Raw genomic sequence first — 16,510 nt, forward strand, 5'->3', positions numbered from 1 at the left:
TATAGGATATGGGGCTGTATGGGCACAGGGTGTATGGGAAATGGGGCTGTATGGGCACAGGCTGTATTGGCTATGGGGCTGTATGGGATATGGGGATGTATGAGATATGGGGCTATATAGGATATGGGGCTGTATGGGTGCAAACTGTATGGGATATAGGGTTGTATGGGAGTAGGCTAAATGGGGTTTGGAGCCCCACAGGCTGTGATGCTGTATATAGGGTACGGAGCCACTCAGTGGGCACAGCTCCGGGTGTGGGGCTTTTGTGGGTGCAGAGCCCTGGGGCTGCCTGCACCATATGGTGTGTGAAGCCATATAGGCTGCATGGGGTGGGGAGGCACACGGCGTGCCGGGCCATATAGTGTGCAGTACAGTGTGCAGCACCTCAAAATGTGCACCCTGTGCAGCAAAGCGTGCAGCGCAGCGCAGCATGCAGCACCCTACAGCGTGCAGCACCCTACAAGATGAAGCACAGCACCCTACAGCGTGCAGGGCAGCGTGCAGCACCCTACAGCACGCAGCACCCTACAGCCTGCAGCTCAGCACCCTACTCCAGCACCGTTCCTACTTGCAACCTGCTTGCAGCTCCCTACAGCTCGCTGGGCTCCTGCTCGCTCCCCCTTGTGGGAACAGCACCGCCCAGCACCGTCCCCTTGCAGCGGGATGGGGACCCCAAGCCCAGTGTGGGGTCGCACAGAGGGGCATGAGCCTGTAGGGCCTGGCTGTGCCCGGGCAGGGAGGGTGCTCGGTGCTGCCAGCCCTGCCCGATCCCCCTGACACCACGCTGGGGACCCCATCTGTCAGACCCCAAGGTGATGTTTTAGGATTCCTCATTTGCCACCCCATTTTGTGGGGCCCAATTCCATCGCCCCGAGGACTGGGAAATGCTCTCACATTTCACTGGGAGCACGCCAGGCTAAGTGGGATTTAGAGGTGACAGCACCCTGCCAACGGGGCTTTTTTTGGCTGCCACGGTGCTGCTGGGGCAGGTTTGGGGGATGCTTTGGCCCCCGAGGTCATTAGGAGCGATCAAAAGCTGCCCTTGGTGAGCTGCCGCTCCTGGGGAGGCAGCGCAGGGATTCCCACATCCCAACCACCCCAAACTCGTGTGTCCCATCTTTCCCAAGGGGCGAAGCAGCTCTGGTCCTACTAGGATGCGATGCCCAAACGCAGCTCCCGGGGGGATTCGGATGAATCGGACGGGGAAACGGGGATGGAGAAAAAAGGGATGGAAAAAAAAGGGGGGACGGGGAAATGACGCAGCCGGCGGGGCGAGCCCACGTGCGGCAGCATCACCGCGAGCCATCCTGTGCCCTTTTTCTATCGGGGCCCCCATCTCGCAGGGGGATGGGAGCAGCTGCCGGGGCCAACCGTGCTATCTCGCAGCCCTGTGGTTTGGCATCTAGCGCAGCCCCGGCACGAACACCCCGCTGCCTCCCCGCCTGCCGGGGGTTTAACGTCCCCAGCCTGCGGCTCCTGGTGCCGCCTTTTTCGCTTTTCATCTCTCCTCGCCTGCTTCGATCGAGGGCGAAGCCGGCGGCGGAGGCGGGCGCACGGTTTCCTTCCTCCCCGCTGCGCCGCGGCGCCCTGCCGGGCATCCCGTCCCGTGCCACCACCCGCAGCCCTCGGGTCTCCGAGGTGCCACCACTGCGGTGCCAAAAGGAGCTGGAAGAGCCCCGGAGCCGTGGCTTTGGCATGGCCAGGGCAGGATCCGGCCCCGTAGGCACCCGAAGCACCAGCACGAGGCAGGGCTTGGGATGGGGTCTTAGGGGTGTTTTTTTAGGGGTGAGGTGGGGGATGCTGCTCCAGGAGGGAACATCGCACGTGGCTGAGGGACAGCGAGGGTGCCGGGGGCATGTGGCCATCCCAAAGCAGACCCCGCGGCCACTTCTGCCTCGCACCATGGTCACGGCCAGAGCCACCACTGCTGCCTGCCTCCAAAACCAGCTCTGGGAGCACTGGGGGATGGAGTGAAGCATCCCGCCCTCGCTCAGGGCACAGCCTTGGTGCCAGGTGGCCTGATCCTACAGCCCAGATCCACCATGGGGCCGGTTCGGAGCCCTGCAAGCAGCGACCCCAAAAAAAAACCCCTGCAAATTCCCCTGGCTGGGGCACCCCGACACCAACCCGCAGGCACAGGGCGGGACGGGACAAGGATGGTTGAGGGAAATTAACGTCAAATAACATAAAATAACGTAAAATAACGTAAAATAACGTAAAATATATACAGAGAGCTCAGCACGCCCGGCCCCACCGAGCCACCACCGGCCCCGAGCGGGGCTGAGCCCAGCCTGGGGGACATGTGCCATGATGGCACCTGTCCGTCTGTCCGTCCGTCCGTACTATAGGTTGGTGATGTAGACCTCCAGCCCGTTGGCAGCCGGCCTGCCGGAGGCTCGCCGGGATCCCCCTGCCCAAATTTCGCCCACGCTTTCGTAGAGGTTCTCGTGGGGACCGGGCTTCCCCGCCCTGTCCCGCTTCGCCGGCTTCTTCCAGCTCACGTCCACGGCCTCGTAATCCGGGTCGGGGCCTCGGGATCGGGCAGTCCAGGCCCTTTCGTTGATGGACTCGTAGCAGGGCTCGGGGAGGGGGGCTGCGGACCAGCAGCCAGCCTGGGGGGGCTCCTCCTGGGCTGGGGGCAACTGCCCGGCCCCCCCTTGCCCCGCAGCCCTCGGGGAGGCAGCGGGGCCCTGGCTCTTCTTCTTGGTGGCTTTGCACACCGTGGAGTACATGTCCTCCACCTGCGGAGGGAAGGGGGTGTTTTTTTGGGGGGGGGATGACCCCAGGGTGTCCCCCCCCAGGGCATTCCCGCACCCAGGACCCCCAGTGCCTGGCACAGCCCCCAGTGGGGTGACGGCACCCATGGGTCCCCCGCTTTGTGCACCACCTGGGAACCTTTTGCAGGGCACGGAGCAGCACCTGGGCATCGCTCCCTGCATCCCGGCTGAATCCTGCCCCCCCAGCTCCATCCTGCGCCCCCCACCCCCAAAAAAAAGCTCCTGTTAACACAGAGCAGCCTTTGGCTACCCTTCTCCAGACAGGGCCGTTATGGGGAGGCTGCTCCGCGCCCCCCCACCTGGTGAACCCCCCCCAGCACCGTACCTTCAGCTGGGGGGGGGCATTGCCCGCACCCTCCCAGCACCGTGGGGCTGCAGGGGGCCCCCCCACGGCCCCATCCTGCTCCTCGCTGGGCGCCGTCTTCTTCACCTTGCGGACGCAGGCGTAGTCACCGGCCCCGCGCCTGGCTTGTGGGGGGGACCCCCGGGTCCCCGTGGGTGCGAGGGGCACCACGGGGGTGTCCTCCCCCCCCCCCACTGCCAGGCACTCGTAGACCGTGTCCTGCGCCGGGCATCGTGGTGGGGCGAAGAGCAGGTTGGAGTAGGTCTGGTCGAGGGCTGGGGGCTCGGGGACGGGGATTTGGGGCAGCTCGCGGTGCAGGAGGATGCTGACGCCGGAGCTGTGCAGGGACTCAGAGCCCAGGGGGGCCGAGGGTGGGGGGAAATCCAGGCTGGCCGGTCGCTGGTCTGCGGGGAGAGCAGAGATGGGGGCACGGGGATGGAGCAGGCACTGTGGGGTGTCCCCCCCCACACCCCAAAACCCCGAGCTCTGGGGGCACTCACTGTCATCCCTGGCCTTCACCCGGTACAGCTCGTGCAGCTTCGTGTCCGACTTGCTGAGCGAGCGCAGCTGCGTCTGCCTGAGCAGGGACTGCGGGGGGGGGACAAGCAGGGATCAGGCTCTGGCTGGGATGCCCGGAGCCCCCCCAGTTCCGAGCCTGCCCCCCACCCCACCCCAGCTTACCTCGTCCACCAGCTTCACCCCGTCCGGAGGGACCTTCTTCCTCCTGCCCTGGCTGCCGGAGAAGCAGGAGTGAGCTGGCAGGAGGCTGAGCAGCAGACACCCCGTGCGCCCCCCCCCCAGCAGCAGCACCCCCAAACCCACCCCCAGCTCCACCTCCATCCCAAACCCCGCTGAGCGCGCAGCTCCGGCACCCCGGGACCCCCCGAGCATCCCCCCAGCATCACCTCCCCGCGGGTAGCTCAGCCTCGTGGGCTCCTCCGAGGCCACAGCCTCACCCCCAGACCATCTCCTTTGGGTGCAGGACCCCCCCTCGGTGGGCAGCCAGAGCTGAAGCAGGGTCTGGGGGGTGGGGGGGGGGAGAAGCAGCCCCAAAACGCACCCCCAGTGTTGGGGGTGAGGTGCGTACCGGCGGCAGGCAGCGCACAGGGCGCCCACGTAGACCAGGAGGCCGAGCAGGGCCAGGGCAGCGAGCAGGGCCGGCAGGAGGGGGGGTCCCGGCAGCCCCTCGCCGTGGACTAAAGCCATGGGGGGGCCGCTTCCAAAACCGCCGTGGATTGAGCCCTGGGGAGAGAAAACACCAATGGGGGCCACGCGTCTTGCGCTGCGGCACAGGCACCGCTCCCACCCCCTGCCACCGTTCCTTGTGGGGCCCCACCAAGCAGCCGGCTCCCCGGAGGCTTTCCCAAAAATCTGGGGGGGTTTGGGGGGAGCAGGCACTGGGGACCCCGTTTTCTGGCCAGCTGCTGCCTTCCTGGAGGCTCCAATTCTGCTCAGCAAGGTGTAAACGCCCCACAGTGGGTGCTCTGCTTCTGGAAAGCAAAGCTCTAGATTTTGGTTCTTTTTAGAAAAGAAGCAAAGCAGAACTCAAACTCCCAAGATCTTAATTTGGAAACTCGCAGGAGATGCCCCAGAAGCACCACGGGGCTTTCTGGGGACACCAGAGCCGGGCACGGACCGTGGAACCGGGGCAGAAAAGTGGGGAAATATTTGGCGAGGTCACCGAGACGCAGGGGACAGCAAGGGCCCCTGAGGCTGGCTGCGATGACCGGGAGGGTGCAGGTCGTGGGGTGGCCCAGGGGACACAGAGAAGGGGACAACTGGGCTTCCCGAAACGGGGGAGAGCTTCATCCCTGCATCCCAGGGGGGGCACACACCGGGGCACCCCCCTGCTGCAGTGGCTCTGCGCCCACGCCAGCTCCTCGCACGGCCCCCGTGCACCCTCCTGCACCAGCACCCTGAGCTCGCTGCTGCGGCTGCAAAGGAGCAGAAAACACCCAAAAACACGAGGTGGGGAGGTGTCAGGGAGCCCTGCACGCAGAGCAGAGGCTCCCCAGCCCTCCAGGAGCCCCCACCCATCCCAGCGGGGCTCTCAACCCATCCGTCGGCGTTCACCGAGCACCAAAAACACCCAACGTCCCCGTCCCTGCTCGGTGGTTGGTGTGCTGCAAAGCCCAGAGCAAAAACGGCCACCACGTCACCTGCACCGGTGTCAGAGATGGCAGCGGGGGCTGCTCCTTGATCCCTGTGCCCCCAAAAGGGGTGGTGAGCTCCTAGGGATGCGTGTGCCAGCATCGGGAAACGCACGGTGTGAAAAGAGAGACGCAGGAAGAAGTGGTGCAAAGATGATGCCATCGGGGAGGCGGGCAGCACGGTCCCCACGGGGCACCTCCAGGCCTCTTACCTTCATCCCTTTCTTAATCCTGACCCCAGAAATCAGAGGAAGCCTGGCGAGAAGCCCAGGCCCCCTTGTAGGAATCCCAAACGTTGATCCAGGCCCTGCTGCTCCCCTCAGCCCTGGTCCTGCTCGCTGAGCCCAGCCCAGCACCGAGGGGCATCCACAACGCACCCAAAGCTCCGGCTCCTCTCCCCAAAATGTGCCACTCATCCCCCGAGAGCATCACCGGCCAGGGAAAGACCTCGGGAGCTGAGATTTGCCCCCACCGAGGGACACATCTCACCCCCGTGCTCCTGGTGCCACACACGAGCACGTTGGGTGCGCCTTTATCCAGATAAACGGGCAAGTCTCAGCCCTTTTTATCTGAGAACTTCCCACACCTTCGGAAACTTCGCCGACTTCGCAGCCTTAACCCCTGGAGAGCAATTATCCCAACGCAGAAACGGAGACAGAGACGTGGAGGGGACCAACCGGGCTGGACAGACTGGCTTAGATCAGAGCTGGGAAGGAAAGCCTGCACTCTGCTCAACGACGTTTTAATTAGACAACACGGCTTTTCTGTCTGAGCATACATTATTCGGATTACCTGCAACACAGGCAGGCGCTGGAGACAATCCTGGCTGAACTCGTTTGGCTCATTACAGCCCCAGGATCACAGGCTGCCAAAGGAGCTGCACCCAGGGCAGGGGGGAAGAGCAGGCTCCCAAGCTGGGCGGACAAAATTACAACGAGGTGCAAGGGCCGGAGGGTGATGGCAAATCAGAATCGAAGCGTGAACTTTGAAGGCTGAGGAAAGCACAGGCGGGGACAGGCGGTCCCACAGCAGCTGGGTTTTCCAGCCTTGAAATTTTCAGGTTCAAACACGAGGATGCTTCCTGAGCCGGGGTTAACGCGGAGAAATTCTCCTGACCTACTTTGCCAATCCTCACCTTTGTGCAGCAGGGTCTGGGGTTGCTCTCGAGCTAAGAAAATGTCTCCAGCACATTCAGGTTCAGCAGTCACTGGGAGAAGGCACTTTGGGGACAACGTGTTGGTCCCCCAAAATTACAAATTGGAGTCCCGACGCTGGAAAACCCAGTGCCCAACCCAGGCTGCTGAGACGAGACCGAGCAGGTTCGCCAGACGAGGATTTCGACAGCGCTCCTGAAACGTGCAACTGAATTTCCTGCCAGTAAAGCCGTGGATCTCCACGTCCCGGGGCCATTCTTTGGGGCAGGAGACTCGGCAGACGGCATTTCGCAAGGCGCTGGCTCCACGGGCCCGGATGGCTTTGATGGCAGCAGGTCCGTGGGTGCGCCCCGGGGAGGCCCGGCTCCATTTCGTGACAGCCGAGCACGAAGTGGGCTCGTGACTGCAGGACGTGCGAGTTCATTTGTCTCTCTGCTGGGCTTCATGACCGAGAAATTAAATTTCCTAGAAAACTCAAAGCTGTGCTGCTGACAGCGATCCATCTAGGCTGATAAGAGCGCGTGCGATGCTCGGCGCAAGGGGAGGGCAGTCCAAGAAACCGCTGTGAGCGCATTTGCAGGGAAGCAGGACAAATATTCGGAGCTGATTTCCACCTGTGATGGTGGCCTGGCCTGCAGCTGACACAGCCTTGGTACCCTGGGGACTTGTACCGAAAAAAGGCTCGAGAAGCAGAAGTAGATTTTAGGGTGTCGTTGTTTTTTTTTCCAGTTACGAAGTGAAAGCCTCGTAGCAGTTACTCACCAATGCTTAACCTGCCCACGATCATGGGATGCAATCAGATCTCAAAAATATTTCAGCCCCAAACATCACAAAACTTGAATGAACTCCTCAAAGTCCCGACCGCTGCTGATGTGCTGGCCTGGCTTTTGAGAAAACAAAAATCATCCTAAAACCTTCCGGCAAGTGACCCTTTTGTCCACACCATGCGGTTTCGGTTGCGGCTGCGATCGTTTCAGCGTTCTCCTTCCTTCCCAGCCTCCTGTGCCCACTGGAAGCACACGGATTTTCTGCAGAGCTGAGCCTCAGCAGGACCCCAGCTCCGCCGCCACCTCGGTGCTGCAGTGGGAGGAAGCCAGGTTCCAGTAGGCAGTACGAGGGCAGGCAGGAGATGCACGTTGGTGTTTTTTTTTTCTCTCCAGAATCGCCTGCCTACCTCTGTGGTTTGCTTGCCACAAATTCAGCAGTTTGACATAATTTCAGATGAACCGAAGGCAGCGTTTCAGCCATCGCACTCTCTCAAGCCTCCGCAGACCCCACCTGCAGCCAGGAGCACAGCATTTCCCCCCCCAAGAGCTCTTCCGGATGCAAGCAAAAGCTCTAAGCCTCCCTCCCTACAAAGTAGCTGATTTTCCTTTTTTTGTAAGAAAAAAAATAATAAAAACCATCCCATAACTCCTGAACTAAACAACTTGTTCACCATGGAAGTGCTCCACTCCCCCTCAGCCCCAGGATTTGAGCCCTGGGATCCCAGCATTGCTGCCTCGTTCGAGCCCTTTTGCTTCCTTTCCGAGCCCAGATGCTACCAGAGCGACAAACCATCAAGCCCCGCAGCTGGCTCAAAGTTTTTACCCGGCCAACGCTTCAACCCCAAAGCATTAAAAACATGAAGCCTGCCTGTTGAGTCCAGCTAGCTGCAGCAGCATCTCCGCCGGGGCTGCAGCGTGGATTAAAGATATTTCCAACCCCTGGTTTAGATGCAGGCACCCAAATTTGCCAGGCGAGAAAGTAACCAGCACTTACTTGCAGAAACTCAGAACCCGGTGAGCGGGAACACAAATCCAGTCATGTTCTCTTCCTCGCCAGTCAGCCCGGAGAGCTTCGTTCCCTCTACTCCGCGGAATTAGTCCTAATTAGCGGCTCCCAAAGATTTCGAGCATCTCGATGCCAGCTCTCCCGCTCCTCTTCAGCTCGCTCTCGAGCAGGCAGCTCTGTGCAGATACCATGCAGCACAATACCACAGCTCGCTTCCTGGCCTGCAGAGGTTGTTGCTTCACCCGGCAGGAGGTTGGGTTTCTCCCCGCCTTGGCTCTGCGAGCAGCGCTGCAAACGGGCTCTGCAGGCACCCAGCACGCACGAGCACCCTCTGCCGCTCCCCCTGCTCCCACCCAGCTGGTTTTGGAGGCAGCCGCCTGTCCCCAGGTGGATATAAGGCAAGGAACTTGCTACACGTGATCGTTACCTTGCAAATGAACAGCGCCAAACGAGGACAGAGGGAAAAAAAAAAAAAAACACACAAAAAAAAACAACAAACCCAAAACTTTATTCACCAGGGACTCAAACTGTCCCAGGTGGGAGGCAGCAGCCACTGGAATGGAAGTCTGACAAGGGAAGCTGAGGGAAATCCAAAAAGGATGAAAACACGAGGCAGTTGATACCCCCAGCTGTTACAGAGGTGATAATGAACAGTGTTGGAGCACAAAATTAACCCAAGAAACTTCTCTGCCCGGCTCAGCTCGTGGCACAGCCCACTTCAGCAAGCACCTGTGCTGAGCTGGGTGCCCTGATCCCCGTCACCACTCGAGAGTGGGAAACGAAGAAGCTCTGGGGAGGGAAGGGCACTGAGCAGCCCATGTTAAAATCCGAGTTAAACCCAGAGCATGGAGAGCACGAATTCAGAACATTGAATACACCACAGCCAATTCAGACAGAAACCCATGGATGCCCACGTGCTCGAGGTGCTGCATGAGCCCTTCACATCTGCACGGTGCCCATCGCAACAGGATCCAAGCTCATCGAGAGGAAAGAGACGCTAAGAGGCTTCCTGAAGACATTCACCTTGTTTATTTTTGCTGTCGCTCTGTGTTTTCTGAGGTGTGTCTGCAGTAATGCTCAATCACACAGGGCTTCTGCAGCTCTGATCGTATCTCCTTCAGCCTTAGGTTTTCTGGTTGGCTTGGCAGTGAATCAGACAGGTCTGGCCCTACAAGGTGGTGCAGCCCTGCCCAGGCTGACAGCTTCAGAATTTTCTTAGAAACAGATTAAAAAGAGGTGGCATTAAGGGAGCAGAACTTTTCGTGAGAAAAAATGACTCACAGAATAAAAGGAAACAGATTATTTTTTTTTAAATTAAGAAAAAAAAAAGTGTCCTTAAGATACTGGCATGAAATCGCTAACTTTTTTTTTTTTAAAAAAAAAACAAACCACAACACAATTACAATGCACAAGTCCCACCAGAAAGAGAGTCTGATGAAACCACCAGCTCCCCCGTGGGGAGCGCTGGCTGCTGCTAACCCCGAATACAACCCTGGGGAGAAGACATCCTTCGTGGCCGAGGACTGTCTGTGGTGCAGGGAAGGGCACTTGGCTTGTGTCCTGCTTCCAGCACAGCCTGAGGCTCTCCCCGGGGCAGAGCCGTGCGCTCAGCACACGCAGACCTCCAGATCTTTGTGCTCACCCAGGGCCTGGTCTGAGCTGGGAGTGGGTCCTGAGGGTTTTTCAGGAAAGGAGCTGTGTTCAGAGAGCCGCCTGGGACAGAAAAACTCAAGGAACAGCGGCAGAAGCACAAGGTTCCCCGCAGAGATGTTCCCATCTCGGAGGTTTGAGGACCTGTTACTCTGCTGCCTTGTTCTCCCCTTTTTGGCACTCTGCTTGTGGAACCAGGCAGCTTTCTACGCCAAGTTAGGCTAGAGCATGTCCTAGGGATGCTCCTACAGTCAAACTGGAGAAATACGATTCGTGAGGCCCCCGGTACCACCTGAGCTGCCACTTCTCTGTCTAGGCGTTACACCAGGTTTACAAGAAACCGCTCGTAAAAAACAGAGTTCTCAGATAAATCCCAGAGCACAGAAGGGATGGCAGAGAGCAGCTGAAGCCGTTTGCCATGGCTGGTTTGTTGTTTTGCACCCAGCACGCGCCTTTTTCTGCTCTGCCAGAACGTGCCCAGGACCCTGCCTCCGCTCGTCTTCATCAGTTGGCTGCAAACACAAGCCACAGCTGATGGCAGGATGTGGGGCTTTCAAAGCCCCTCCTCGGCTGCTTCGCTGCCAGCAGCGTTATCACCCGAGCAGCTACGCGCCCTGGATGGAGGTGCTGCTGCAGTGATAACAGGAAAAAAGTGTGCAAGACAGCAGAGAACCGTATTTCTGGGAGCTGGTCCTTATACAAGGCTCAGGGCTGGATGGATGTGCACTTTTCCCCCTCCCAGCAGAGCTCAGAAGCAGCTAGTTTTGGAAACCGCTGCTTTTCAGCCCAATTTTCAGGCTGGGCAGGCAGACCGAGAGCCAGAAGAGCAGGGTGGCTCACACCCAGGCTCGAAGGCCACGAGCACAGGGGCTGGCTAGAAAGATAATCACTGCAGGCAACCGCCTTCCTCGGAGCCTAGAACTCAGTCATCTTCTTGTGAGTGTCTGCTTTCTTCTGCTCCCGCTGCAGACTGGCTTCCTGCGCCTGCAGCTGCCCCAGCTGTTTGTGAGCGTTAGCCAGCTTCTCCTCCAGCTGAGCAGTTGCAATGCTGTGCCTGAAAGCAAAAAGCATGACAGCAATGTCACCCTGCACGGTAAAGCCAGAGGCTCGTCCCCATCCCAGAGGGTTTTCCCCTTTCCTAGGGGATTAGCACGAGGAAGAGAGGAAGGCCCTGATGCTCAGCACAGCCTGGGCTGGAAAATGTCCTTGTGTGATGCTGCAGAGCTGGGCGTGGGGAGGAAAGGACCCAGCCCCTTCCCTCAGAGAGCTCCTCTTTTCCCCACAGCCTGAATTCCAGGCAAAGGACCCCAGACACATCTGTCGGTGCCCAAACTGGGCTGAAACACACATTAAAAACTCTCCTCTCTACTTCCCCTCAGCTCTCCTCTACACGTTTGTTCTCCCTGCACCTCATATTTCAAGCCCATCCCTTCTCAGACACACCACGAGCCCTCATTTCCTCCTGCAGCCCCAGACAGAATTTTCTCCTACCGGCCAATGTTGCGTGCCAAGGCCTGCTGGATTCCTCTGATATCCTTCTGCGTTTGTTCAATCTTCTCCATTGTCTGGAAGAGGCGGACACTCAGGGCCTTCTTGGTGCTCTTGCTAGCATGGTAGATCTCTTTGCTATTCCTCTCGGGCAGCGCCACACCTCCAGCCTTCTCCCCACTGCTTTTCCCTCTCAGTTTCTCGTTCAAAAAGTCAAACACGTTGCGGGGTGGCTTGCGGCTGCCTGCAGATGACCTGCCAGTGTTATTTCCCTTTGCCCGGCATTTCTTCGAGTTGCCGGGGTCCAGCCTCCCCTGTTTCTTCTTCTGAAGCACCTCGGCGCACTGGTCGAGGGATTTCCCTCGAGGAAGGACCACGGCCTGCACCGGCTCCACTCGGCCCTCAGAATTCTTCCCCAGCCCTGAAAAGCAAAGTTCGTGAGACACGGAGACACCCAAGGAAAGACATCCCCTCTCCAAGCCACTTCCCACCACAAATTCAGTGACAAGCTTACTCAAAACAGGCTTTTGGGGTACAAAATGCTGTAACCACCAGCAGAGGGGGGAGCAGCACAAACCACAGCACGTCGGTGGATGTGACAGCAGGAGCTTTACTGCAGAAGATACGCAGTAAAAGCCCCAAGGCCATCCATCAGGCCAGTTTCTGTGAAACAAGGTTCAGCCTTACATCCTCAGCTTCGCAAGCCAGGTTCTTTTTTAAAACTGGTTTGGTTCCTCTGGGAGAACTGGAGACAAGCAGCAGACTGGCCTCCTAAAGCCCCCAAGGCTCAATGCCATTTGTGGAGTAAGAAGCGAGTTCAGCAGGCTTTGAAGTCTGTGTCTAGAGCCAGGAGATGCCTTAACACAGACATCAGAAGCTTCGTAGATCAGTTCCCTTCTTCCTGAAGCCTTTGAACATCTCACACAACAGTTCTCACGGCTTTAATCATGAACTTGACCATGGCTCGAAATGCCTCCAGTTTCTGCTATTACCATACAGGGGCTGGTGCACAGATTAACCACTTACCCCTTCTCGCCTGCTAACACTTCCACCTGGGGGGATTCTTCACAGAGCTTGAGCCTTATCTAACATTTTAGCCTTGTCTAAAATCTTTTTCCTCTCAACTAGCTTTAGGGTCTATCACGAGACTGAGATAAAGAGGCAGTAAAGCCCTCGCACCACCCTGACCACCTTCTCTTACCTTTCCCAAACTCGTATCCCATCTGAGCAAGCAGCTTGGAGCCGATGCCGCGAGTGTGGGCTTCCCAGCCACCGAAGGAGGAGCTGCACGCAGGAGCCCATTCCCCATTCTCCGGGCCCCCCGAATCTATCACTGTGGCACAAAGGAGACAAAACAAGTGAAAAACAGAATCAAAGCTGCTGTGCAAAACTTTTACAAGCGTGAAACCCCTCACAGGGCAGCACAACCTACGTCTCCCACCACAGAGTCATTCAGCAGCTCCTCCAGCCTTACCTGCTTCCTACTGAGCTGGCGCCTTTACAGACACTGCCTGGTGAGTTACCTAAATGAGATCTCGTTTGATTTAACGCATGTACCACCTCATAGTTCCAGGGAGAATCATCCTTATGTTTCCCTCCTTCCTTCTGGGATGGTCACACCAACATGTGCCATCCCAGGAAAGTTTGGCACTGACACATGTTAATAGTTATTCGTGCCTCCAGCTCACGTCTCCAGTAGGAGACTCCTCTGGGCAGCACGCTAACGATGTGTTATTAGGATCCAATAATCTCTATTAGGCTGAATTTAAAGAGCTCTAGGACACGAGTTTGTCCCTGTGACATAACTGGGACACGAGCACGGGCACACAGCTCTTTGTGGAAGCTCAGGGAAGCCACCTGGGCTGCGTCAGCTTTCAGCAGTCAAACAGGACACGGCCGGTACTTGTCGAGGCACTGGAAGGTTCAAACACTCCTAACGACTGCAGCCTTGAGCTCTGGTGTCATGCAGCTACACGAAGGTCCCAGAGAGACTTAAAAGTCTCTCGTTATACTTATTAGCTCAGCTCAGCCACCCACATGAAAAAGAGACTCGGAGCTTGAACTCTGCTCTAAAACACTGCGCCCTCTACTTCCACGTGCTGGGAGTTCCCACGGAAACGTCCAACCCTCGTTAAGACACGTAATTGGCAGAAAACAAAGGGCTGGGTTTGCAGCTGTAGCACAACGGATACTTAATGTTCTCTATCTCTCAGCAATAGAGAGAAGAGATTACCCACTCCAGCATCAGAAGTGAGACACTCGTAATGAAAGCTTCAGGAGAGCAATTCCAGGTCCCAGACAGGCAGGCAGAGATCACAGAGCACTTCTGCTCCCACCCTCACCGCTCTCACCTTTGGCGTAACCAGAATCATCAACGCTGTCTTCATCAGATTCAGCAGACGAGGCAGCGTCTTCACTCCGTAGTGGGGGTATGATGCTGTCCCCTTCCACAACAGCTTCCTTTAGCAGCAGGGAGTCGAACTTCACAGTGTAATAACCACTGTCGATATCTAGAGAAGGAAAAGGAAGGAACAAACATTCAGGAAGGCCCAAGGAATACATGTTTAGGAAAAAAAAAATCTGGTCTTTCCTTTTGCTTTAGATTTCTGCCTAAAAGGGAAACAAAAGCAATGAGAAACTATTTCACAATGGCTGGGTTGATAGTTCAAGCTTTTTTTTTTAAATTAAGATGAAGATGGATCGCTGAAAAACAGCACTAAAGAGAAGCTTGACTTGTTCCCTCTGTCCTAGCAATAGCCAAAGAAAGGAAGGAAAGATACGATAAACCCTCAGCCTTCCCTTCTCAGGACAGGGATAAGCCTGCATCAACAGCTGATGGGCAAGGCCAGCTCCCCAGACTTTTTTTTTTAAGCAAGAACAGCTTACTGCAATTCTAACCTAATAAGCATGCAAGTTCCTGCATCATCTCTTTCCTTTCAGTGCACTACACAGCTACGTAACCATTTCTGCACATTTCCATGCATTCCTGCTCTTTATGTCATGTCTTTGTCCAACACTCTCCTGTTTTCTCCTCTTTTCCCTTCCCAAGCTCAGAACTTTTTCTCAGCCACCTCAAGATTTCCAGTTTCAGGCTGGAACCATGTACTCAACTCTTTTCTATTATCAACCAAAACAGTCCAGTTTTATTTAATTAAGCATGGGTGTTCATTTTCCACGCAGAATCCTGGCAGAACACATTCAAACACGACTCACCAGTTATTTTTGCAGTGTACCATATCCCGTCGCTGTGCTTCGCCAGGCAGGCCGAGCCCACCTCCAGGGTGCTCAGGTTGGGCTCCTGAAAGGGCTGAAGCTCCTCCACGGACACCACCTGCCCATGCGAAAATCTGCCAGAGAAGGTGAACAGGAATTAGATCTACCTCGTTTAAACTGGCTTTAAATTAATTGCAACAGGTTGCCCAGGGAGGTGGTGGAGTCACTGTCCCCAGAGGTGTTTAGGGGCAGATGTGGTGCTTAGGGACATGTTTAGGGTGTGGGATGGTTGGATTACAAAACCTTTGAGTTTTTTTTTCCAACCTCAATGATTCTGTAAATTAAAATGTCTCCCCCCCTTTAAAGGGAAGGGGAACAAGTTGTCAGCAGGGGTAAATCTGCACCAGTAGTTACAGGTTTGTCACGTGTTATTTCAGTGACACAAATTACTCATTTTTCATCTTAAACGTATCTTTTACGCCATGTAAAAAAGGAGACATCCCACCCCCAGAGAATTGAGGTTTCTTTGCTAGTGAGATGTCCATAAAAAAAAAAAAAAAAAGACCCTTTGAGATGAATGGGATCACACAGAAATGCAGGTTTGTAGCCCAGCCCCCTGCTCAGAGCACAGCCAGTTCCAGAGGCTGCCTGGGTTGCTCAAGGCCTCATCGAGTTCAGCTCTGAAGGGCTCAAAAGACGGAGCCTCCACAACTTCATGTATCTGGGGCAATTTACACACTATCAACAATCAGTCTTTGGTGGTTTTGTTTAACCAATTAACATGTTATTAATTTAGCTATTCAAATGGCCAGGTAAAACCTCCGCAACTTGCCCACGGGGTTTGCTCTTTCATCTCTGCGTTCGCTGAGGAAAGCAGCCAAACTGATGCCGCTGCTCACCACACACACCACGCTTTAAAAACATGGCCAAGACAAAATTCCACTGGTTTCAAAACCCAAATGCAGAACATTCAGGGGAATTTCCTCCCTTAGAACAAGGCCTTTGGCAACAGCCAGGCCACAAGCCCCCTCCCGCTCCTTTTTCTCCTTTACCGACAGTTCTCTTTAAATCTGCATTTGTCATCCAAGAAGAACGGGCACGGCTTCAAAGACTTGTGAGTCGGGTAGAGGTACAGCACTCGGACTCCCGCGCTGCCATCTTCCAGGTACTCTGTCCCCACAATCATGGCGTTGTGGTACTCCAGCGTCCCCCAGGAGCTGTAGTACGGGGCTTTAACCTTCATCCCACTCAACTCCTCCTCCTCCTCTCTATCAGACTCCTCCTCCTCGCTGCCCTTCGATTCCCTTTTGTCCTTGCTCTCATCTCCCTTTGCAGATATCTCGCTGCTTTCAGCCGCAGCCTTGTCGTCGGCTCCGAGCTCAGCGATGGCTTCCTTGAAGGCAGCGTACTCCTCATCCTGGGCAGAGCTTTCAGGGTCGGCCCCGTGCTCCTGCACACCTCCCGGCAGGGAAGACGAGGACGCGTTTGTGTCTAGCGTGGCCAGCAGCTTGCTCTTCCTCACGGACACCAGGCTGGCCTCGGTCAGCTCGATCAGCTGCTTCAGATCCTCCTGCAGCTGAGCCAGGTCCGACTGCTGCGACGGGTCCAGGCCGGCGCCCAGCGCCAGCTCCACCTGCCTCAGCTGCGCGCTGTAGGCGCGGATCGCGGCCTCCAGGCTCTCCTCGTCCATCCCCGGCACCCTCACGGCTCCTTCGGCCGCCTCCCAACGCTTCGGCCGCCTCCCAACGCCGGGCACCCGGGGCTCCTCACGGCCTTCCCGGGAGCCTCGGAGCCACCGTGGAGCTGCCTCAGCCCGGGCCCGGCCTCCCCCCGGTCCCCCCCCCCCCGGCCTCCCCTCACGGCCCCCGCCGCCCTACGGAGCCGCCGCCATGACACCCCGCCGCCTTCCGCCCTCCCGCAACGTCACTTCCGGCTTCTTCGCCACTCCACCGGCTGCCCCGT

General features: G+C 57.0%; 2 protein-coding genes across 4 annotated transcripts; both read right to left on the reverse strand.

The window, feature by feature from the left end:
* Positions 1 to 2,191: 2,191 nt before the first annotated feature.
* LIME1 (Lck interacting transmembrane adaptor 1) lies at positions 2,192 to 9,056 on the reverse strand. 3 transcript variants are annotated; one of them, XM_027473064.3, is made up of 6 exons: positions 8,186 to 9,056; positions 4,208 to 4,362; positions 3,802 to 3,853; positions 3,621 to 3,708; positions 3,103 to 3,524; positions 2,192 to 2,741 (listed from the first exon to the last, which is right to left on the reverse strand). In XM_027473064.3, exons 2-6 carry the CDS (start codon positions 4,324 to 4,326, stop codon positions 2,343 to 2,345), a joined length of 1,080 nt encoding a protein of 359 aa, XP_027328865.3. In that variant the 5' UTR covers positions 4,327 to 4,362; positions 8,186 to 9,056; the 3' UTR covers positions 2,192 to 2,342. The 3 variants fall into 3 exon arrangements, with proteins under 3 accessions (XP_027328865.3, XP_038021944.2, XP_071882735.1); XM_038166016.2 differs by lacking the exon at positions 8,186 to 9,056 and adding an exon at positions 6,063 to 8,179; XM_072026634.1 differs by lacking the exon at positions 8,186 to 9,056 and adding an exon at positions 5,483 to 6,052.
* Positions 9,057 to 9,207: 151 nt separating this feature from the next.
* ZGPAT (zinc finger CCCH-type and G-patch domain containing) lies at positions 9,208 to 16,458 on the reverse strand. The gene is made up of 6 exons (XM_005028018.6): positions 15,601 to 16,458; positions 14,549 to 14,682; positions 13,687 to 13,845; positions 12,537 to 12,668; positions 11,339 to 11,756; positions 9,208 to 10,901 (listed from the first exon to the last, which is right to left on the reverse strand). Exons 1-6 carry the CDS (start codon positions 16,236 to 16,238, stop codon positions 10,763 to 10,765), a joined length of 1,620 nt encoding a protein of 539 aa, XP_005028075.3. The 5' UTR covers positions 16,239 to 16,458; the 3' UTR covers positions 9,208 to 10,762.
* Positions 16,459 to 16,510: the final 52 nt, after the last annotated feature.

This window comes from Anas platyrhynchos, chromosome 21, assembly GCF_047663525.1.
Source record: "Anas platyrhynchos isolate ZD024472 breed Pekin duck chromosome 21, IASCAAS_PekinDuck_T2T, whole genome shotgun sequence".
NCBI classification, from domain to species: Eukaryota; Metazoa; Chordata; class Aves; order Anseriformes; family Anatidae; genus Anas; species Anas platyrhynchos.

Coding starts and splice junctions, on each gene's coding strand:
- ZGPAT (XM_005028018.6), bottom strand. CDS start 16,238: ATGGACGAGGAGAGCCTGGAGGCCGCGATCCGCGCCTACAGCGCGCAG. Junction 13,846..14,548: donor GTACACTGCAAAAATAACTG/GTGAGTCGTGTT, acceptor TTCCTTCTCTAG/ATATCGACAGTGGTTATTAC. Junction 10,902..11,338: donor TTGGCACGCAACATTGGCCG/GTAGGAGAAAAT, acceptor TTTTGCTTTCAG/GCACAGCATTGCAACTGCTC.
- LIME1 (XM_072026634.1), bottom strand. CDS start 5,686: ATGAGTGGCACATTTTGGGGAGAGGAGCCGGAGCTTTGGGTGCGTTGT. Junction 4,363..5,482: donor GGATTAAGAAAGGGATGAAG/GTAAGAGGCCTG, acceptor TTCTCTCCCCAG/GGCTCAATCCACGGCGGTTT. Junction 3,854..4,207: donor CTGTGCGCTGCCTGCCGCCG/GTACGCACCTCA, acceptor CTTCTCCGGCAG/CCAGGGCAGGAGGAAGAAGG.